At 40.9% G+C, this 24,918-nt stretch overlaps 1 protein-coding gene across 1 annotated transcript in view; it reads right to left on the bottom strand.

Annotated features, from left to right (window-relative positions):
- Positions 1–24,918, bottom strand: part of EXOC4 (exocyst complex component 4) — a gene marked incomplete at both ends in the record, with an annotated part of 858,131 nt that overhangs the window by 157,165 nt on the left and 676,048 nt on the right. The window contains one exon of the mRNA XM_080701126.1: positions 21,154–21,290. Within this exon, the coding sequence (XP_080557252.1) occupies positions 21,154–21,290 (137 nt within the window). The remainder of the gene's footprint in view (positions 1–21,153; positions 21,291–24,918) is intronic.

The raw sequence follows: 24,918 nt of genomic DNA, 5'->3' as shown, positions 1-24,918 counted from the left end.
CAATCTCTATTCTAATGACTTACAAATTAGTATCTCCAGGGAATCCCTCTCTTCTAAGTCTTAAACCAACAAATTTAAAAGTTTGCTGGAGAAGGCTACTTGATAGTCCATCAGCATTTCAAACTAAAATGAGTCAAAAGAGATTCACTAATTTTCCACCTCTCTCTCTCCCACTAACCATCTGGTATCCCCTATTCAAGCCATCCTGTTATTCAAGTCAGGAACAGAGTCATCTTCATCACCCTCAGTTACCATATCCTGCCAATTTCATCTCCGATATATCTTATAAATCTGCCATTTCCAGTCCAGGTTCACTGCCATAAACCTATAGTTAAACCCTCATCATTTCTGACTTGGATTTGACGATCTGGCAACGGGGCTTCTTGTCTAGAGCTACAAGACCACCGTTCCATCTCACCACTCTAGCCAGAGAGTCATATTTCTAAACCACAAAAACGATCATGGTATTCCCCTTCTCAGAACTCTACAGTGACTCTTAATTCCACAAAATACCAAACTTAGGCACCTGAGTGCCTACCTGTTCAGCCTCACCTCCTGCTGCAGCTTTGCTCCCTTGCCTAAGCCTGCTGCTCTGTGCCAAACCCCGTGCATGCTGAGGCGACTGCATTGCCTGGAAAGACTTTCTCATCTCCTCCTCAGCTCTTCCTTTTTGATTGCTGAGCCCTCCCTTTTGTGCACCATAACCCTATACCAGAGGTTTTCAACCTTGACTGCTCATTAGAACCGCTTGGGGTAGGTGCCTAAAAAATGAGATGTCCAGCCTGGCGTGGTGATGCATGCTTGTAATCCTAGCATTTGGGAGGCTGAGACAGGAGGATCCTTGTTCACAGGTAGCCACAGCTACTTAGGCCCTTCGCAACTCAGTGAGACCCTGTTTCATAATAAAACGTAAAAAAGAGGCCTGGGGGTATAGCTTGGAGGTAGAATGCCCCTAGGTTCCATCCCAAGTACTGAAAAAAAAAAAAAGAAAAAGAAAAAAGAGAGATGCCAGGTCATAACCAAGACCAAGCAAATCAGAATGTGTGGGGGTAGGGGCAACACAAAGTTTTAGTAGCTTCCCAGGTAATCCGAAGGCACACCCAGGGGTGACCCTTACACATACTTTATTCTTGTTGGTTCTGCTACACATTTTTACAAGTTGGGATTCCAAATTGGATGAGTTCTCTGAGGGTATAGTTGATTTATTAGTTTTTTTTTTTTTAAAATCTCTGGTGCTCAGTATAATACCTGGTGTTTAGAAGGTGTATAAGAACTGAACTGGAGATAAAATAAGTCCTCTTCAGTTTTAGGAGTCTAGATTACTTATTAATCTAAATTCATTCTAGTGAGTTCCCTTTTATTTTTTGCACTAAATGGCTTAGATGAACTATTAAGTTATTTGGTATTCTACAAAATCACAGATCACTCTGACTTGAATACAAGTTGGAATAATAAATAAATGCAGGTATGTTCCTTTCTGAAAAAAAAATCAACAGAAAAGAGTCTTGATATAAAACAAAAGAACCAAGGAGTGATTATTAACAAGTCTCCCTCTTCTTTTACTAACAAAACTTTTCTCCTACTCCACTTATTCCAAGGTGGCCTATTACTGGAAAGCCTCCTCAAAAACTCACTTTCTCTGAGGAATTTGGTGACTATGACAGCTTATGATGATTTCTCTCACTGGAAGGGAAACAAATAAAATCCTTTACTTTCTACTGATCACCTATCACATTGCAATTACCTTGCATTATGCAATGAGGTGGGTACACTGGCTCATGGGTCAAACCTGTTCATCAGCTGTCTTTGTATGTCCTGCATTGCCATCTTTAAATGGCTCATAAAAAATTAAAAGAACAGTTTTTTTGTGACATAGGGATATTACATAAAGTTGAAATTTCAGTACTAGCATCTAGAAAGAACTTTAGGTGGGTGGTTCAGTTCCTTTTGGGGCCATATGACAAGTTAAGTTCTGCAAACCTAAACGCAACTAATTTTTGTTGTATCTCAACCTTTGAGCCAGACATGGTCTGCACCTATGGTTCAGAAAACAGTTTGGGTCTATAAGTATGAGATGGTATTGTATACTTTGGGGGCTATAGTTTCCTATTTTGGCACTTGATAGGATAAGACAAAAAACAGCTTAGTAATACATTATATTAATACATTATATTAAATCCATATTACTTATTGAGTTATTTTTAAAACACTACATTAATTAAAAGTTCAGTATTATATTACTACTTAATATTCTCAGATCCCATTTATTAAACAATAGTAACATTAATTAAGATATTACCACATACTGCTCTCAATAACAAATATGTTAATTCATGTTAGAATAAACACCAATATCCCCACAACAATTTCAAATATTCTAAATTGAAATACTGGCATTAATTAGCATATAATTATTCTAAAGATATTTTTTATTTCAGAGATAATTTTTTGTTTTTGCAGTACTGGGGATAGAACCCAGGGGCATTGTACCTCTGAGCTACACCCCCAGCCCTATTTTTTAGTCTTTTTTTCTTATTTGAAACAGGGTCTCACTGAATTGTGAAGGGCCTCGCTATGTAGCTGAGGCTGTCCGTGAACCACGATCCTCTGGTTTCTGCCTCCCGAAGGCTGGGAAATATATATATATTTCACATGTACCACCATGCCTGGCTTCAGAGATATTTATCTTAAAAGATATTAGTAAAAAATATACAGCTCTCCTAGTGGTATTTCTTTCATTCCACTGTAACAAATTGCCTTTATTTCTTTTCTTTCTTTTCTTTCTTTCTCTTTCTTTCTTTCTTTCTTTCTTTTCTTTCTTTCTTAATTTCTTAATTTCTTTTTCTTTTTGTGTGTGTATATGTGTGTGGTACTGGGGATTAACCCCAGGGGTATTCTACCTCTGAGCTATATTCCCAGCCCTATTCCATTCCATGACATTCCATTTTGAAACAGGGTCTCACAAAGTTGCAGAGGGCCTCACTAAGTTGTTGACGCTGGCCACAACCTGTGATCCTCCTGTCTCAGCCTCCCAAGTACTGGGATTATAGGCATGTGGCATTGAGCCCAGCTTATTGGCTTTTGATTTTGTGACAAACAGTATCATGTGAGTTATGAAATTCCAGGACATCTTCAAATGGCCTCAAGAAAAAGGAGAGCTCTATCCCTAACAATTTTTCCATAAGAGTAGTAGAGCTAATCATCCCTACCAGAACCATAATCTACTAATTAATTCACAGCTCAAAGGGCCACAGACAGAGCCATCTGTGTAACTATTTGTATCTGTTCCCAGAAGGAAGAAGAAAATAGGTGTAGCTCTTGAAACAGGTGAGAAGGCTGCTGTCCCGCGGAGGGTCCACACTCCAGACACGGTTGAGTGGGTTTCATTCGGGAAACATCTGCTGGTGCCAACCAGCTCTGATGTGCGGGGTTTCCACGCTGGAACAGTTGGGGAGTGCAAGTGTGCATGGTCCCTGGACACAGCTGGGGTGCTGAATCTTTCATTAGGTAAACAACCAGGGGCAGATAGGGCTAATTGGATTCCACTGTTTGGTGACAGCCTGGGCATGATGCTTACTTTCCCAGATTGAAGCATTCAGACACTTCAAAAACGAGGAGGCAAGATAGACAAATGAACCCCAGGACAAAGCTGTTCCAAACTGAACTGCTCTGGTCCAATTTAGACTGTGGATGACCATAGGCCCACAGAAGGCCAAGCTGCTGTGCAAAGTCCAGCAACACACGTGATAATGACAATTAGGAATGCAAAGTTAGAGATAGTAGTATGATGCTGAAGAAAACGAGAAACAGCCAACAGAAAAGCCAAAGCAAAAAGTCCCTTAGGGTAAGACGGAACAGAATACACCTGGGAATAAAGCAGAGAAACATCAGGTCATCTTTGATACCACACCCAGTGCTGGTCAGAGAGCTTTCAGATGGTGTGCATTTCTACCTAGGTGTTAAGAAACATCTGATAACTCTGGTGATGGTTCGTGGGAAACAATTCAAGAAGACCCAAGGGGAGAAGGATTTGGAATCTGGGGTTTTATGGAAGGTAATGCTTAGAGATAATTTAATAGCAATCTTTAAATAGACAAATTCTCATATAAAGAGTCATAATTGTTTGACATTTAAAAACCCAGAAAGAAAAGAATTATATTACAACACAGGCGGTGGACCAAGAATTAATATAAAATCTGTCTTAACTGTTAATATTCAGACTTTTCTGATGCTAAGCAAATTTAAATGTATTCTGTGTTTGAATATCTTTAAGATCTTTATAAAAATATATTAGGTCAGGTAGCTTCTGTTTAAACCTTGCATGTCTTCCCATGCACTTAGAATAAATCTCAAATGCTGTGGTCTCGAGACCCTTCTTCAAAGGTTCTTAATCCTGGCTGTACATTAAAACACTAGAGAAGCATTTGAAAATCTATCAATTCCACAGTCTAAAATAGGGCTTAGGCCGGCTATTTTTAAACTCGCACATAATTCTCATGTGTAGCCAGAGAAGACCCCAATGACCTGACCTCTCTGGCTGGCAGGCCTCATTTGGTATTTAACCTCTTTAGCTCACTCTGCTCTGTTAAACTAACCTGAATTCACATGAGCGCTAAGCTAGTTCCTGTCTTCCATCTGCTTCTGCCCCTTCCTGGCCATGTGGCTCCTTCTCTCCCTTCAAAACTGTGCTCAAACACCACCACATCCTTTTCTGCTATTGCCCTTCACCCAGAATAGTTTTGTTTTTATATTTTTAAAATCCCATGATCCTCATTATTGGGAAATCTATTTTGTGTGTTTTTCGCTTGATTATCATTTATCTCCCTCCATTAGAATGTAAAACCCAGGAAGGCAACACCTTGCCTGGCCTGACTCATTCCTTTTCTCCTGAGCCTGAATAAATAATTGTGTATGTATTACAATTTTTATTTTAAAGTTGTCAATTCACAAATCATGGCTGTATATATTTATGGAGTACAAAGTAAAGTTATGATTTATGAATGAAATGTGAAGTAATTAAATCAAGCTGATGAACATATCATCATAGATACTATTTTTGTGGTGAGGACATTAGAAAGTTAATGATTTTGAAACATGATTAGTTGTTGTATTTACCAAAGTGTACAATATATTGCAATGGAAAACAACAACAACAACAACAACCCTTATGGCTCCATTCTTCGTCTCCCCTTCTCCAGCCATTTGGTAGCCACAGCTCCATCCTCTGCTTCTTTGAATTCCATTGTTTTAGCTTCCACATGTAGGTGAGGACATGAGGTGTTTTTCTTCCTGTGTCTGGCCTATTTAATTTAGTATTATATTTGCCAATTCCGTCCACGTTGTCACAAATGACAGTTTTCTTTTTATCTTTAAGCTGATAGCATTCCATTGTTTATATGTATCACACTTTCTTTATCCATCCAGTTATGGACACTTAGGCTGATTCTATAGCTTCTTCGCTTTTATGAATAGAGCTGCAGTGAACACAGTTATATTTTGGACGTACTGATTTCAAATATTTGGGGCAAAAATTCAGAAGTGGTAGTGCGGGATCATGTGGTAATTCTACTTTTAACTTTTTGTGGGGCCTCCATTTGCATTTTTCCATTGACCTGTACTAATTTACATTCCCAACAACAGGGTGTAAGGATCCCTTTACTCTACTTGCCAATACCTTACTTTTATCTTTTGTGATGATGGCCATTGTGACAAGTGTGAGGTGATACCTCATTGTGGGTGGTTTTTTTTTTTTTTTTTTTTTTGGTGGTACTGGGAATGGAACCCAGGGGCATTCTATCTCCAAGCTATACCTCCAGCCCTATTTTTTTTATAAAAATATGGAATATTTCATGAATTTGTGTGTCATCCTTGTGCGGGGGCCATGCGAATCTGTGTATACAATTTTAGTATATGTGCTGCCAAAGCGAGCACCTCGTTGGGGTCTTAATTCACAGTTCCTTAATGGTCAGCAGTGTTGAACTGTGTTTCTGGATATGTCTGTTGGCCACTCGTATGTCTTCTGGTTGGAAATGTCTACTCAGGTCCCTTGCCTATCATTTGTTTCTTCTTTTTGGTGATTTTGGGGATTGAACAAAGGGCCTCCATGTGCTCTACCCCTGAACTGTATCCCTAGCACCCACTGCTTACTTTTAAATTGGATTGTTTTCATTGTTTAAAGTTGAGTTTCTTTTATGTTTTGAAGATTAACTGTTTATCAGATGTATGGCTGGCAAATATTTTCTCCCAATCTGTAGGTTATTTTTTCTCTTGCAATTGTTTCCATTGTTTCTCTTACTGTGTAGAAACTTTTCTTCTTCTTCTTTTTTTTTTTTGCCGGTCTGGGGATGGAACCCAGGGGCATTCGACCTCCGACCTATACCCCCTGCTCTATTTTTTATTCTTTATTTTGAAACTGGGTCTCACTGAGTTGCAAAGGGCGGCCTCACTAAGTAGCTAAGGCTGTCCATGAACCGGGATCCTCCTGTCTCAGCCTCCCAAATGCTGGGATTACAAGTGTGTGCCACCACGCCTGGCTTTCGTTTCTTTTTTAATGTAATACTATTTATCTAAATTTGTTTTCATTGTCTACACTTTAGGAATCAACCTGAACAGCCATCACCTAGATCTATGTTATGATCTTTACCCCCATGTTTTCTTCTTGTAGCTTTACAATTTCAGACCTTAACTTTAAGTCTTTAATCTACTTGGAATTGATTTTTTGTATGTGATGTAGAAAAAGGGTCCAATTTCATTCTCCTGCATATGAATATCCAGGTTGCCCAATGATATTATCAAAGAGAATGTTTTTTCCTCAATATATATTCTTGACACTTTCATAAAAAAATGAATTAACTGTCTGTGATCCCATTACTTGGCAGGTTGAAGCAGGAGGACTGAGGTTTAAAGCCAGTCTCAGCAATTTAGCAAGACCCTGCTTCAAATAAAAAAATAAAATAGGGTTAGGGGTACAGCCCAGAAGTGGAATGATCCTTGGTTCTATGTCCAGTACCGCAGGGGAAAAAAATTTAAGAATTAACTACACATGCTTGGATTCATTTCTGGGCTCTCTGTTCTATTGCATTGGTTGATGAATCCATTTTTATGCCAGTACCATACTGTTTCAGTTACTCTTGCTTTCAGTGTAGAATGAAATCAGATATTGCGATGCCTCCACCTTCATTTTTTATGCTCACAATTGCCTTGGCTATTCAGGTTTATTTGTGCTTCATGTGAATTTTAGGATTATTTCTCTATTTCTACCAAAAAAACCCTGCATCATAATTTTAACTGGAATGTACTGAATTTGCAGATCACCTTGGATAGTATGGACATTTTCAAAATATTACTTCTTCCAATCCACGAACACAGGTTATCTTTTCACTTATTTGCGTCTTCTTCGATTTGTTTTATAATGTATTATAGTCTCAGGATATAGGTCTTTCCCCACCTTGGGTAAAGCTATTCCTGAGCATTTTTGTGCGTGGCTATTGTCAATGGGATTGTTCTCTTGATTCCTTTTTTAGTGTGTTGGTTATTAATGTATATAAGTCCTACTGATTTTTGTATGTTGATTTTGCATCCTGTAACTTTACTGTACTATTATTAGTTCTAATTGTTTTTTTTTCATGGGATCTTAAGGGTTTTCTGTATATATGATAATGTCATCAGCAAACAGCAACTATTTTGCATCTTTCTTTCTTCCAGAATTCATAGGTCACATAGTTTTCCGGCAGAGACTTCCATTATTATGTTAAATAGAATTGGTGAGAGTAGGCTTGTCTTGTTCTAGAACTTGGAGAAAGGGGTTTCAATCTTTTACCATTGAGTGTAACATTAGCTATAGGCTTATCATATAGGGTCCATTTACTGTGTTAGGGTATATTCTTATATAACACTTACTGTGTTAAGGTATATTCATTTATTGTGTTAAAGTATATTCTTTCTATACCTCATTTGTTGAGGGTTTTCATTATGAAAGGAAAATTAACTTGTCAAATGCTTTTTCTGCACCTAATGAGATGATCATAATTTTTTCCTTTACTCAGTTAATGTGATGTATCATATTCATCGATTTATGTATGTTGAAGCATTTTTGTATCCCAGGGATAAATCCCACTTGATCATGGTGAATGATCCTTTTAATGAGTTGCTGAATTTGATTTGCTAAGCATTTTGTTGAGAATTTAGGCATTTTTGTTCATCAAATAATGTTGGGCTATAGTTTTCTTTTGTTGTGATATTCTTGTCTGGCTTTAGCATTAGGCCAATACCTGATGTATTCAGTGATATAATTCATTTAACAATTACTGGCCTCAATAATTGTTAAATGGATAAAATAATAGATTATATGATAAAATAATACAATTGAAGCATAAAACAACAGGGAAAACACTGAAGTCATAAAAATATCTTTCCTGTGACATCTTATTGGCAAATATCAGTGGCTGATAGTTATTTTAGAAGTAAGTGATAAGAAAATATCACAGATACTATTAACAATCGTATTTGCTAACACTTATTTGGTATTTAGTATTATCACTTATTTAGTATTTAGGATTCTTAGCATATAATCATATTTGCTAACACTTATTTGGTATTACCACTTATGTAGTATTTAGGATTATTAACAAATAATCATATTTGTTAATATTTATTTACCATGAACAAGACATTCCTCTATGTATGTTAAATATATTAGCTCTTTCGGTCCTCACAACAATCCCCTGTGGTAAACATTATTCCCAATTTGATAGATGAAATGCTGGGCACAGAGATTAGGGGATTTGCCTGTGGTCAACAGGCCGGTGAAGCAGAGCCTGGAGGGGCCCACACCTACTACTCTGGAGTCTATGCTCCTTATTATTGTCTCTTTAAACCATTTGAAACAGTGTTCAGGTTTCTTATTTCTTCTATAATTCCATTGCCTTTTCTTTGGGCTTTGTATTCAGGAGACTTAGCTTCTAATGCACGCACTATGACTTCCACATTCTGTGACCTTTGCCCCATTATTAACCTTTCTGAACCTCTGTTTTCTCATCTGGAAGGCAGGGAGAATCTAATTTAACAAAATAGTCGTGACTGACGAGATAAGCTCATGACTACAGAGTCCCCTGCGTAGCGACTGTACTTTACTGTTTATTTCCCTTCTGGCTCAGGTCCTCATTATTGACATCAAGGTTACTGCAATAGACTCCTATCTGATCATGGCAGACTGTGCTAGGCAGGGGAAAGGAGGACCGGCTGCTTGCTGCGGAATTCGTAGGACACATAGTTAGGGAGCAACATCTGTACTGGGCCAGGAGAGGAGCCAGTGTCCTCTGGAGAAGGAAAGTGAAAGTATTTACTTGGTCAATAAACATGCCTGAGAGCCCTATGGAGAGACATAGATGACTGTGTGGAAAGTAACAGTAACCTCCTCCTAGAAGCTGAGAGTCCAGATAGTGATTTATAAACAGTAATACACATGAGAATCACTTTGGGGATATTTAAAAACTACATATGTCCAGGCCTGTCAGTGGACCTAAGGTAGGAAATCTGGTAAGTGCATTTTGTTGGGTGTGTGTGGTACTGGAGATTGAACCCGGGGGCATTCTACCTCTGAGCTATACCCCTAGGTCTATTTTATTTTATTTTTGAAACAGGATCTCATTAAGTTGATGAGGGTCTCTATAAGTTGCTGAGACTGGCCTCAAACCTGTGATCCTCCTGTCTCAGCTTTACAAGTACTAGAATTATAGGCATGTGCCACCATACCCAGTTCAATAAGTATATTTTAAAATTCTCCATATAACTCTGATGGGAAGCCACAGTTGAAAAATAATGTTCTAGAGAGATGAAGGCATGTAAACCAGTAACTGGTCAAATACATAAAAATTTAAATTATAATACAGTGGAATAACACACCAGCATTGAGCTATACAAAATAAATTCCAGGAGAACATAATAGAAGCTTGTACTCGCTGAATGCTCTCTGCAAAGCAGATTCTGTATATACTTTATAATGTTTATTTGTGTCTATTTAATATTTAATAAAAACGAATACATAGCAGTGTGAGGTGAGCCAAAAGAAAAAGGGCTTGAACAGGCAGACTGAAATCAAGTTTGCAGAATGTTCTCCTTGTATTGGACTTGGCTTTTCTGATGCTCAAAGTTATCTAGGTTGCAAGAGGCTGCACAGGCTCAGCTTGGCTTCTGTTCCTGTAGGACGGAAGCCTCTGCTTACACCAGAAACCTCAAGTATCTAGTATCTAGTCAGCCCAATGGGACCAAGAAGCCTTTTTTGTTTAATGAGAAAAATATTTACACTTTTATTAGTGCATTGTAATTAGACAATATAGCGAGATAAAAACACACGCACATAGCACGTGGTGTCTTTCCCTGTGCATCACACCCAGCTCCCCACTTCTCCCTCCCCAGACATGTTAGTGAAATTGGGATTGATACCTTCCTATATAGACAGCACTATCTGGACCATTTCCATCCTCAATTCTACGTGTTATTTTTCCTCCCTCCCCAACCCCCTTCCACAGCTGGTTCCTGTCTTCATTTACCTGAAATCGCTTTTGTTGGCTATTTTCTTTTTACCGTCCACGTATGAGAGAAAACATACAACCTTTGACTTTCTGAGACTAGCTGATCTCACTTAGCATAGTATTCCCCAGAAGATCTTAAAACACCACTTTGGTCACGTCGCCGTCCTCACCAAAACCTGTGACAGTATTCTTTCACCCTACGTGGGAAGTTTTCAACTCCCTCCAAAATTCTCCATCCTAATCATCTCCTTTCTCAAACTTCCCTCACGCACCACGTCCAACCCTGCTGCCGCACAACTTGCTGTCCTGTCCATTCTGTCAGCAGATTCCTCATTCCTTCCAAAAACATATCCAGAGCTGGGCTGGACCTGGTCTCTGCCATCAGTGACTGCAGGAGCATCCCTGTCGGCTCTGTCTGCGTTCTCACATGCCTTCTAACTCCTCTGTGATGAAGTGGAGAAAGGTGAGCCCTGACGGTGGCTATACCTTCCTGCCCCCTAAAATACACTAATGTCTCATATCGATTGTGCCTCTAATAGTAGAAAAGAGGTTTATTTTGAATTCTTCACCAGGTCCGATTACGGGGTGGTGCAGGTTCTTTACTGGACCCTGAAAAAAAGAGAATGAACTAAAAAATGCATAAAAAAATGCTTACATGAGAACACATAGAAATCAGTAAGTTATTATTTGGGGCCACACAAGCCACCAGTTGCATCTCCGGGCAAAGAGAACAAGAAAGGGGAGAGAGGCGTTCGGCTTAGAAGTAGCCGAGAAATGGACCAACTGCCGGAGCGCTGCTGCAGTGCAGAATTCACAGCTGAGTCTTCCTTTAAGCTCCAGGGGGTGACTAATTAAGGAAAACACTTCTAATCCTCATACCACTTTTAGGCAAGCTCTTTATCCAAAGCGTGCAACGTGACATCATTATGCAGTACAGTTTCTCTCTCTGGAGTGAGGTGCTCACAGAAAGGTGAGATGCACCTGACCTTTCCTCAGATCTCCACACTCCCAGTGGCTGCTCCTTCTCAGGGCAAGCGTGGAAAGCCAGCCGAGCCTCCTCGGCAGAGGGCATTGTGAGCTTGCGGATCCCATCCCTCTACCCAAACTCTCTGCGTCCAGCGGGGGAGGATCGGATTGCAATGTTTCCCCACTCCCTTCCTCCTTCGCTAGTGTTATATCATTTTGGATCATTTGAATTGTATATGGCTTTCTATTTAAGTCAGTCATTTGCTGGCAGTAAAACTAGAACATTTCCTGTTTTTCCTCTCACTGTAATCAGGATTTGGCTGTCCAAATTAGGACTGCCCTAATTACTCCTCAAGCAGGTGCCAATCTGGGGGAGGGCAATCCATGGGAAGAGAGGAAGTGAGGACACCTCCCATCTTCCGATTCAGACAACAAGAAAACACTTTCTCCCTAAACTTGACAAAGCTGATTAAGTAACAGGCAACATGCATTATGGGTGTGTGTGCGCGTGCGTGCACGCGCCCTTGTATGCATGTGCGGACGTATGTGTGTGTGCACGTGGCAGTGCGTTTCTGTACAACAAACAGAAATGACTTTCTATTTATTCCCCTTCAAAGAATCCTAACATCACTTTTCCAAGCCCTAAGACAAATTCAACATAGTCCTGCAATTCAGCAGCCATGGTAGTTCGCTCGCTTAAATTCCCTTGTATGTGGAATAACCTGAGAATGGGTACTCAGAAGTGCGCACTACCCCAGAGACTGTCCAGGAGGGGTGTTAAAGTGGTCCAGCCCTTAGAGGGAGGAATCAAGACACTCTTGACGACTGCAATATGCCAATGACTGTTCCAACAGAAGCCGGGCAAGAGAGACAGAGGCTCCCTGTGTTGGACAAAATGGTGAAATATGAACGACAGAGGAATAACTCAATTGCTAAAGGTAGGGCAGTCCACAGTGAACAAACTCCTCCTGGTCATGCCCCAGACCAATCACTCCACTCGTGCATCAGACACCACCCCTGCTTAGCCCAAAACAGCCTCTGCAATTCTCCCCCCTCCCTTTTTTTTGGTGGTACTGGGGTTCCTGGAAACCCTTCTACCTCTGGGCTACACTCCCAGACCTATTTTTATATTTTTATTTGGAAACAGGGTCTCTTAAGCCAGTGCGGCTGCCTTCGAACCTGCGCGATCCTCCTGTCTCCGCCTCCCAAGCGCGGGGATTACAAGCGTGCGCCACCACGCCCGGCCAATTCTCCCTTTTCTTTCCTACACCGACCATTTTCTTTCTTTCCAGATGATTTTCTTCAAATATTTAAAATATCATAACATATAAGAAAATACTTTCACACGACCTCCCTTCTCCAATGACCACTCCATTTTTCTTTGGGGCAAAATTCACTGTAAAAGTTTTACTTGTATTTTACAATCTACGTACTTCATTTCTGTTGTCTTTATTTTGCTTTTGCAGTGTTGAGGATGCAACCCTGGGCCTTGCACATGCTCGGCAAGTGCTCTACCACTGAGCTGCATCCTCAGCCCTACCATTTTTGTTGAAAAGTCCACCCCGGTCTGGTTTTCACCCCTACTGCTCCTTATAAATAGCTGTTGTGATGGTCACCGCTGACCTTTGCTTAGCTCAATGTGTTAGCCCGTTCTCAGTGCTAATGACAGCCTAGGAGCAGCATTTGAGCTCCACCTCGATTTTACTTGGTTCCCATGTCACTGGGTCGTCTTTATTTCCCTCCTACCTCACTGATTGTTGCTTCTTATCATCCCTTGTTGGCTATTCCTCATTTTTCAAACCGCTTCAAGTCCACAGTTCTCTGATGTGCCGCGTGTACACTCATGCCATGGAACTTCCATTTAGTATCATGGCTTTAGATGTTCTTTATATATACTATGTGTACGTCAGTGGCTAGCACATATCTCCAGCAGGACACAGCTCTCTCCTTCTGATGCACCTACCCATACTTCCTATCTTCACATGGACGGCTAGTGGACACCAGAAATCTAAGTCCTACTCTACCTGCTCCCAAACCTGCAGTGTCCTCCATCCAGTGGCAGGTGGCTTCATTTTTTTCACTGGCCATTTCTGACACCTTTCTCTCTCTTAGATCCTATGGCCACTCTGACAAGGAATTCTGCTGGTTGTTCCTTGAAAATATATTCAGCGCTCAACCAGTTTTTACCAACTCTGCTGCCATCAGCAATGTGAGCTGCCTTCATTTCTCACCTGGACAACTGCAATAGCCCTGAATCGGTCTCCCTGCTTCCATCTTTGTCTCCCTGCAGCCCATTTTCAATATTTGTATTTTAAACTATAAATAAGTCAAGCATGGTGGCACATACTTGTAATTCTAGCACCTGGTAGGCCGAGACAGGAGGACTATAGGTTTGAGGCCAGCCTGCAGCAATTTATTGAGTTCTCAGCAACTTAGCCAGACCCTGTTTCCAGATAAAAAATAAAAAGGGCTAGGGGCATAGCCCAGTGATACAGTGCCCCGGGGTTCAGTCTTCAGTACCAGAATACATACATAAATACACACAAAATACAGTGTCAGTAAGATGGTAAGATCGTGCTGCTCGTAGGCACAATTCCTATAATGGCTCTCATCTCACTTCAAGGAGAACGCAATACCCTTCCTGTGGTCTGGCCCTTTGTTTTGTCACAGCCATCTGTTAATACCCATCACCCTGCTCACCATCCTGCAACCAGGCTCATGGCCCCCTGTTCCCTCAAGAACCTTAGGGCCTTGGTCTTTTGCCAGGGAATACTTTATCTTCCTCAACTCCCTCCAGCCCTTCCTCAAACCTCAACTCCACAGGGACCCCCTTGGGGCATGCTACTTAACACTGCAAGGGCCTCATTCCAGATTACTAAGTTATGCGTCCCCCTACTGCATTCCTTACCACTCGTGGTGCTAGGGATTGAACCCAGGGGCATTCTACTCTGAACTACACCCCCAGCCCCTTTATTTTTTAATTTCTTGTTTCAAATCAGGGTCTTGCTAGGTTGCTTAAAGTCTCACTATGTTGCTGAGGCTGTCATTGAACCCATGACCCTTCTGTCTCAGCCTCCCAAGTACTGGGATTCTAGGTACGTGCTACCATTCCCGGCTGGCATTTGTTTTCCGCACAGCATTTAAATTTTCTAAAATTCCTTGTGTATTATGTTTATCTATTACTTGTCTCCTCTCTCCCACCTCCAACAGCCAGTAAACCAGAGGAAGGCAAACGCTTCACATTCCCCACTCTGCCCTGTCTATAAACTCTCACACAGGGTTGAGAGAATAATAGAAGCCCTAGAAATCAAGTAACAAACCATTTTTAGGATAGAATAATCAACTGTGCTTAGAGTTAGTGAGATCAAAGAATATTCTAAACTTATTTTAAGCTGGATGTGGTGGCGCATGCTTGTAATCCCAGTACTTGGGAGGCTGAGACAGGAGGATCTGGGTTCATGGCCAGCCTCAGCTACTTAGGCCCTCTGCAACTTAGTGAGACCCTGTTTCAAAATAAAAATAATAAAAGAAATAGGCCTATGGGTGTAGCTTGGGGGTAGAATGATCCTGGGTTCAATCCCCATTCCCACAAAAACAGACTATTTTAATAAGTTTAGGGAATTTTTCTTGGAATCCAAAATGCTTGAGAGCAAATCCCTGAGGCTCATAAAAGGAAGGTAAAGAATCAGGGAGAATTTGGAATTATCAGCAAAATTCTGAACAGATTATTAATATAGTCTGTGAACAATTCAGAAGTGGTCCTCACTAGGTGCCAAGATGATCTCACAGATAACAAGTCATGTGACTTTGTTCCTTTCCTAACTGACTTAAATGAAGAAATGGTAAACTTGGCTCTTGGTTTTCTTGACTTTTTCCCCAGCGGTAATTTGAGAGCTGCCCAGGATGAGAATTCTTAAAAAATGGATCAACAAAGCAAGGAGAAGTGGGCCTTAAAAGGGATGGGAAGATTCTTGAACAAATCCCTAGAGTATTGTCTGTAGCTGGCTTGTACACACCTATCTTGGGAAGACATGAGATGGGGATGTTCGCATTAAAAGGGTCAGGATTAGGCTGGGCATGGTGGTGCACTTTGTAACCCAGCACTGGATTATTGAGAGGCTGAGGCAAGAAGATCGCAGGTTCGAGGTCAGCCTTAGCAACTTAGCAAGGCCCTTAGCACCTTAGTGAGGCCCTGTTTCAAAATAAAGAATAAAATTGGGCTGAGGGTAAAGTTTAGACGTAGAAAGCCCTGGGTTCAATCTCTAAGATGAAAAAAAAAAAAAGAAGAAGAAAAAAAAAAAAAGAAAAAAAAGAACCCCAAAAGGCCAAGAGTAGGAAGACACCAGAAGGAAACCAGATAAAGTCTCTAATAGAAGGTACTATGGGTAATGAAAAGACAATCCTAACCACTATCACAGAGAGTATCAAAACAACAGCTAAGCCGGGCGTGGTGGCGCACGCTTGTAATCCCCGCGCTTGGGAGGCAGAGACAGGAGGATCGCGCAGGTTCGAAGCCAGCCGCGCGCGCTGGCTTAGGAGACCCTGTTTCCAAATATAAAATGTAAAAATAGGTCTGGGAGTGTAGCCCGGAGGTAGAAGGGCTTCCAAGAACCCCAGTGCCACCAAAAAAAAAACAGCTAATCTGTGTGTATATGTGTGTGTGTGTGTGTGTGCGCGCGCGCGCACGCAAGCACGCATGTGTGTTCCTATTTAGCTAAAACACAGTTTTAAAAATATCCACATTAAAAAATTTCTCTTTCAGGAAAGAATTGTCATTATCCATTTTTATAGACAAAGAAGTTGAGACAAAGAAGGTTAGTAGCTGCTCAGGGTTATATTACCAGTAGGTGAAAAGCGGGCATTCAGACTTGCATTGCAAGGCTGGTCTTGAGCTAAAGCCCAGGTTCTGAGTTAGAAAAACTTAAGCACTCCTCAAGTACTGAGCAATGTATAGATGTCCATCTGAAAGGAAGTCTCAAGATGTAGAGCCCCAAATTTCTCAACTCAGCCTTGTCCTATCATACTTTTATTATTTTTTTCCAATGACATACATAAAGTAAGATTGTTTCTAAAATCAAGGATGACATGGAATTTGGAGGAATAGCTAAGATTTTTTTTATAACAGAATGAAGATTTAAAAATATCTCCATAGATTGGAATGAGGAGTTAAAAATAATACTACATTTAATGGGTACATGTGAGATCTTGAATTTATGTTAAGAATTGCAAATAGAAAAGATAACAATAATTTCACAAAGTGTATCTTCTTTGCATTTCCTGCCCTTGGCCAAGTCTTTCGAGTGTTGGCTCTTTGGTGTCTCTTGCACTGCCCCTTGCCCTCCATTTTTCTAATTCAGCCCTTAATTAATCTTTTCCTCTTCTACCTTATCATCTTGCTTTTCCAATACACTTAAAAAAGCTCCCCCCAAATCTGCCCAGAGCCCAGGATTGCACCTGGTCCTCCCTGCTCACACACCTTCAGTGGCTCCCCATTACCTAATTTAATAAGACCAAGTTTCTGGAACTTGACATACAAGATCCTTTCCCTCCTCCTCCGGCCTCCTTACACTGCCCTGATTCATTCCTTTCCCTTCTGAAGCCTCTATGTCTAAATCTTTCTTCTTTTCCACAAAACCTAGTCCGTCCCCTTCCCCAGCCTTTTCTGTCCTCTTTAGTGATTCCATCCTCCTGGAATATGGAGTCTTCACCCACCTTCCATGCTTTTTACCATAAATGAGAGCTGTATATATGCATCCTATTTTTGGTCCTATACTTCCCTTCCTATAATTCTTCAACTAGAATATAAATTCATTAGAGATAGACTCTGCAACTGGTTAACTTCTTTCTCCCCATACACTCCACACAGTGTTTCTGTAGATGTGCAATAAATACCCAACAAATGCAGTCCTAGGATATAATAATTATGCTAAGTGACATTGGCCAGTCTCAGAAGGTCAAGGGTCGTGTGCTTTCTGTCATATGTGGATGCTAGAGAGAACATGGGGAACAAAAGGACTTCAGATAAGAGATCAGCGCCGGCCTGACGGCGCATGCCTGTAAGCCCAGTACTCGGGAGGCTGAGACAGGAGGATGGAGGGTCTGCAGCCAGCCTCTGCTACTTAGTGAGGCCTTCTGCAAACTAGTGAGACCATTCAAAAAATAAAATAGGGCTGGGCACACACACACACACACACACACACACACACACACACGCGCGCGGCATGACAGACCAGGAGATTGGGGGGAGGGAGGTAGAGAAGGGGAAAAGAAGGCTCAAACATCACTATATCCATATATGAAAGTATTATAGTCAATCTCACTAACATGTATGGGGAGTGGGTGTCCAGAGGGAGTCACACGAGTGCTGGGTGCGTGTGTGCATTGCATCGAACCTCACTGTGATGTATGATTACGACGTACCGATAAGAGTATATTATAAAAGAAAAAAGAATTGCGCTGGCCCTGCACAACCCAAGTGATGGTTCTATGCCACAGCCGGAGCGTGTCTGGGAGCCCCGGGCCTGATTTGGGGCACTCCTTTTCAGGATGGACACTGCCAAGCTAATGAGCAATGGAGAAGGGTAACTCGGATGATTTGCAGATCCCAGAGACACTGGAAACTGGGAACATTTTAGAAACTGTCCAGGAAACAAAATTAAAATAAAACCTCAATGGACCGAGATAGCTATCTGCACAGATGTGAAAGGTTTTTCTACATAAGGATTAAAATTAATCCCTCTAAAAAAAAAAAAAAGGGCTATGTCCAATGGATAGGAAAGGATCACTTCAGAATACAAAAAATACTTCCAGACGAAAACTTGTGAATGCAGTGATGCTCCGGTTTGAACACAGATGTTGCCTCCCACCTCCAAGACCCGTGCTAACGGCTTGAGGAGCTAGAGTCCTATTCATGGTCCTAAGGTCCCCGGGGTGTATTTCAAGGGGACTGAGGGTCTCAGGCCTCTCTGCTTCCTGGTTCACGATATAAGTTGTTTGCTCCACCACACACTCCTGCCAGGATGTGCCGGAGGCCCACAGCCATGAGGCCATCTGATGTGGGACTGGAGCCTCCGGTAACACACCCCTTTTCTAGTACTCAAATGCTTCAAGTACTTTAAGTAACACAGAAAGGAGAATACACAGTGACTTTCAATCCCTCACACGTAGGAGTGGGATAAAAACCCTGAGGAGCCAGGTGTGGTGGTGCAGGCCTGTCACCCCAGGACTGGGGAAGATAAAACAGGAGGATCACAGGTCCGAGGCCAGCCAAAAGAACTTAGCAAGATCCTGTTTCAAGATAAAAAGTGAAAAGGGTTGGGGGTCAACTCAGGGGCAGAGCACTCCTGGGTTCAATCCCCAGGACTACAAAGAAAAAAAAAAGAGGAAAAGAATACTTATGATGAATAAGGTTCCAACCTACTAGGACTTCAAATTTTTCTGTCAAAATAACAGGAGCAATACTATGAAAATGGGCACTAGGGAGGCTTCAGTTTTAGACTCAACTTTACCTTATTGTGATCAGCCATGTACACTCTCTATAATAACTAATGTTCATCAACATTATTACTTGTGAGAGATTATTGGGTATCCATACTCAGATATGAGAAAGGAGGCATTCTCTGCTTCTTTTTTTTTTTTTTAAAGCTTTACATTCTAAGAAAGGTCAATGTAAACATAAAAGTAAAATGTAATGTTGTTAAATATAATCACTTAAAATATTTTTACTGTTTAATATTTCAGCTTTAATACTTTAAAAATTCAATTCTCATTTGGTAGATAAGATGTTGGTATAGACTGTAAGAAATCTGCTTTTATAAAATTGAAAAAAACAACTCCTAATGGGCCAAAATATCCAATCTCAGACAAATGCTTTCACAGTAGTTTGTGATCCTGTAATATAGTTTTGAAAAAACATATTCCCCTTCCTACATTTTAAAGTTGACATTAATTGTTTCTAGTATGAGTTTAATTGCAAAAGACACTATTTTTGGCATATCATAAATGCTGACACTTTAAAATCATCATTTTAAATGTATCCAAATATACCCAACATAAATTTAGGTTTCCTATTACCTCAAGAGTAAATTTTTTACTTTTTATTTTAATGACTGTCATTATTTAATATGTAGCTGATTATAACAATTATTAGTTATATGTAATTTTAAGATAAATATAAGTTTTGATAAATAATCATTGAACACATAAAATAAAATGTTGGGAGTACATCTCAATTAAGTGGCTTGATTTCTTTTCTTTAATTGGTCCATGTAACTGGATAAATACCACTTATTGCTAGAGTGAGGGAGATTAAGCATTAGTCTATATTGTATTACTATGTCAAATTAATCTTCCTTAAACATTGCTTACTGGCTCATTTATAATGACTTATTATCTACTGTACAATGTTCCTATTTCCAAGTCTTTTTTTTTTTTTTTGGTACTGGGGATTGAACCTCTAAGAACTTTCTACCTCCAAGCAACACCCCCGGCCATTTTTATTTTTTAATTTGAAACAGGGTCTCTCATTAGGTTGCTAAGAGTCTCACCGTGTTGCTAAGGCTGCCCTTGAACCTGTAGTCCTTCGGTTTCAGCCTCCCAAGTACTGGGAGTAACAGGCATGTGCCACCATGCTTGGCTCAAGCCTTATTTTTTAAGCCCCTTTGTTGATTTTGTCTTATTCTTTCCATATAGGGCCATCTCTTACTACTTTCTACTAGGACCTCTGCTTCAGTTGAACTTCCTCCTCCTCATCTCCTCCAAGTAGCAGGTGACTATGTCAGCACTTCCCCTCCATCCCTCAATGTCCTTCCTCCACGTCCATCAGTGCCATTCATCCATCACCTACCTCCCCTCTGCAGAACCATTCCTGGTTGCAGCCATCCTGCCTGTCTTTCTCGTGTTTTCCTTAGTCTGCCCTTACAGTCTGTATTGCACAGGTAGCTCCTGCTATGTACTTTACCTTTCTACCTTTAATTATACATCAGGTACAATTTAGCATTTTATTATACATTCTTTTCTTCTGTAATTGTTCCACGTCTTGTCAACCAGACCATAATTTGTTCCTATTATTAGCTTTCTATGAGAAGTGCTATAATCTTTTTCACAAGCCCAGAGAGATTTTGAACCAAGAGAAAAGAAATCAGAGGGATAACTAACAGTTTTCAAGTTCATAACACGGTTTTTCATTTCCACTGATGCTGAAAACAGGCACAACTGTCCTTTTGTCACAGTAGGAAGCCTGTAGATCAAACATCAGGAGGAATATGTTTGTCACAATGAAAAAGAAATACTTGATTAAGAGTTTCAAATTGCTTCCCTTAGGGATCTTTCTACCCACCAGATAAACTTATGAAGATCTGGAATTTCCTCTAGGAAGACAACATCATTCAATTCTAGGTTTTCATGGAAATCAAGGCGGACATCTCAGGGGAGACAATCACATTAGTCTTAAGTGTCTCTGACCCTCGGTCCCTTTCATTCTCTCTGTTGGTAGGACTATGCAAGGATCTAATACACTATTTATGGGGCACTCTTTCTCATCAGGACCCTTGAGAAATTCAGGAATGAACCTTTTCCATAATGGTGGAAGACAGGTAACGAAGGTAATAACACCAATCTGAACCCATGCCGGGCTCTATAGTGATGGAGGCGCTACCTGTAGGCCGCAGAGCAGGTGTCCTTGTACTCCTGGAGCTTCACGCACACCATGTTGAGGAACTGGTCCGAATACGCGCTCAGGTCGTGCATCAGGTTCATGAGGTCTTGCACTGTCTTCTCCACAATGATGGTGCTCTGGAAAAGAACATAGAAGAGAGGGCTCAGAAACCCAGAGACTGCTGTTCTCCAGGAGTCCAGACGGCAAGGAAGGAGAGATGAAAGAGTGCAGTCATTAGAGACACTTGAGCTTTCTTGAAGGATGTCACATCTAACAATACAGACCACCGTCAACAATAAAATATACATCTTATGTAGTGCTGGTATTCCAAAGATCCCAGGAGGAGTTTTACTCTAGAATGACATAGCATAACGACTTTCAAATTTATTCCATGGAATTCTTGGAATCAGTAAGATATGCCCGTGGCTTTCTTATATTTTTAGTGTGTGTGTGTGTGTGTGTGTGTGTGTGTGTGTGTGTGTGTGTGTGTGTTTTACTGGGGATTGAACCCAGGGTCATTCTACCCTTCGAGCCATATATATGTATATATATTTTTTGAAACCAAGTCTCACTAAGTTGTGGAGGGGCACACTATAAGATGCTGAAGCTGGTTGCCAACCTGTGATCCCCTGTCTCTGCCTTCCAAGCACTGAGATTGCAGGCATGTGCCACCACGCAGGGCTTCTATGCAGTGTTTAAGAAAGAGAATGCATATTCAGTGGGAGCCTGATTTATCCCCTCCAGGGCTCTAATTTGAAAGCAGGGACCTATGATAGGCAACACAAGGAAAAAAACTTCTTTGATTTATTTTAAAAGTTTTAATACTATCAATCTATCAAGAAAAAACATTTTGTGCCTTAAAGCTTGTAGAATGTTTTCACATACAAAGCATATGTTACCTCGCTTGAGACTCAAATAATAATCACGATTATCATGAACATTTGTAGGACTCTTGCAAGCACAGGGGACGTGTGAATCACTTTGCTGCTTTGGCTCTTTTAATCTTCTCGACGCCCCTACCTATCAGGAGGGTCCTGTAGTCACCCCCAGTTAAAAGATGAAGCAGACCAAGCCACAGATCTTTTCTTCTCTTTCCCTTTTTTTGTTTTTGTTTTGAATACTGGGGTACTGGGGATTGAGCCCAGGAGCACTCTAGCTCTCAGCCATACCCCCATCACTCTTTATTTTCTATTTTGCCTGGCCCTTTTTATTTTTACTTTGAAACAAGGTTTGCCTCAGTTGCTACGGCTGGTCTCAAACCTGCAGTCCTCCTGTGTGGCCTCCTAAGTCCTGGGGCTATAGGTGTGTGCCACCACACTCCATCAGGGTTTTTGTTTTTTGTTTTATTTTGCTTTTTCACTACAGTATTCTGCCTCAGAAACAGGCCCAAGTTCTCCTGTCCATGGCGCAATTATTTTCCCATGAGATCATGGAGTTTCATTATTTATTATTCAACTTTTCATTACTCTAACACATAACTGAGATAGTCAACTTATAAAGAGAAAAGGTTGCTTTGGGCTCACAGTTTTGAGGCTTCGGTCCCTGACTGACTGGCCCCTTTGCTCTGGGCCTGTGGTGAGACAGCACATTGCGACAGAAGTACATGGTGGAACAGAACTGTTCATCTCATGGCCAGGAGCAAAAGAGAAGAGGAGGAGGAAGATGCTGAGCTCTACAATCTCCTTCAAGGGCGGCTCCCGATGACCTAAAGACCTCCCACGAGGCCCCGCCTCTTAAAGGTTCCACTACCTCCAATGGCACCAGTCTGAGTAACAAGTTTTTAAGACATAGGCTTTCAGAGGACACTCCAAATCCAAACTATAGCAATATTATTGCCACCACTGTGGAAGCAGGGTCGAAACAGACTCAGCTGTATATTAAAATTGAATTAGAGAACCATCTGAAGGGAAACATAATAAGCCTGTCTTAATGCCAGACAGATTGTAGTGTATAGCAAATCAGGGGTATATCTGAAAAGAGGCCTATTCAATAAGCTCTAAATCTTTGATTATGAAAAAGACCGAGTTGTTTAAACCATTAGTTCACGCCTCTTTCAAAAGGAGTAGAATTACACTGGAATAAATATTAATCACATGCTTAGCAGCCTGAAATCCTTTGGTCAATAGCGAATGTGTTGAATACTTCTTTATATAAAATTACATAGGCTAGAGTAGATTTAGCCATAAAAGTAAACATTTAAAAATATTTTCCCATTCTGACAGCGACCTATTAAGGAGCCAAAGGCAATTCAGTATGCTTAAAAGACAAGACTCTGAGGTTCAGGGTTTTGGTGAAATTCTTTTTCCGTAAAAATGAAAACAATGGACAGAAGTGTGTGGCTTCCCTCAATACAGTGGAGGATTAGCTTGAATTATGAGTGACATTTGCATGCTTATTCAAGTTGATTTGGTTGTTTGAGGATTTTATCTTCTTTCTCTTCTCCTCCCCTCCCCAACCCCAGAAAAATAATTAGAAGGAAAGAAGCCAGGAGCAGTTATATTCTGTAAGGCAAACCTCATAGGAAATGAAATTACAGTCCCTATAGAATCCCCACAAGTTCAACTTCCTTTTCTGTATTGATTTTAAGATTAAAGCACCGCAGCCTCACCCTGATCCATAATCCCATTCCTTTGTATTTGTGTGTGAGTGACAGGGATTGATTGGCCCGGCTACATGTCCCCATACTAAGAAGCATCTGAAATCCTCATCCTGATTCAGAGCGCGGGATATCCTACAACACGTGGATGGCAATTAGTGAAGGGGAGTGGGGCTCAGCCGGCCTCACGGAGCCTGCTCAACATCTCAGACAGTGCAGGGGAGATGAGCACAGGGAGGTACTCCAATGATTAGGAGGCAGGGCTGGGGTCTACTCCCAATGACGCCATGGATAAGCATCTCTGGGGTAGTTTGGGTAGCCCCTTCCTTTCTTATGACTCAGTTTAGTCCTGTAATAACCAAGGATAATTTGATCGCCCTCATGACTTCACGTATTCAATTTGCACACTGTTACTTTGACACTGGCTGAATTACAGTGTTCTCCACACATCGCAAGTGTGTCTGGCCTTCCTGACTAGATCACCAACTTCTCAGCGGAGATCGGCATTCGCCTTTTCTATCTTTCTTGTCTATCTCCCATCTTTCTATTTCTCTTTTTGTTTATAGCACCTCAAGGCCCTGAGGATAATATTACCAATAAGAAGGATGTTAATAGGAGAAAAATAACGTCTCTCTGAATGTCATGTAAGTGAGGGTTGTGAGACACAGACGTCTTGCATTCTGAAATCTCTGAGGGAATTAGGTTTGTTCTGTATTTACTGCAGTTCTTCGAATCAAAAGGTAATTGTGCTGATGGTATTGGGGGGGGACTGCTAGCACCCCTCCATATTCCTTAGAGGTAAAGATTTTAGGGGTAAACAGGACATACAGCAGGGAGTGATCGGAATGGCATGGTTTAATTCCAATGGTTGCACTCAACACGGCGCGTATGTGATGCTACATGATTACACACAGTTTTCCAGCTATTTGGTTGGCTTCCCTTGTCATGGTAGCACTCTGGATAATCAATCACTACACTTTCTTCCAGGAAAATAACACTGCAGTCTGCGAAATGATGGGAATTCTTACAGAAAGCAAGTTCCTATTTTTTAAAAATTTAAAACAATTTCCAAACCAGTGGCTCTGACAGATACACATAGAAAAATGTTAAATTTCTAACAAGGTTAATCCTGTTTGTACTTATTTGCTCTCTTTAGCATCACAGACGAT

The sequence above is a fragment of the Muscardinus avellanarius genome (assembly GCF_963383645.1).
Source record: "Muscardinus avellanarius genome assembly, chromosome: 9".
Taxonomy (NCBI): Eukaryota; Metazoa; Chordata; class Mammalia; order Rodentia; family Gliridae; genus Muscardinus; species Muscardinus avellanarius.
The sequence above is the reverse complement of the archived record's forward strand: the minus strand, read 5'-3'. Positions and strand labels throughout refer to the sequence as shown.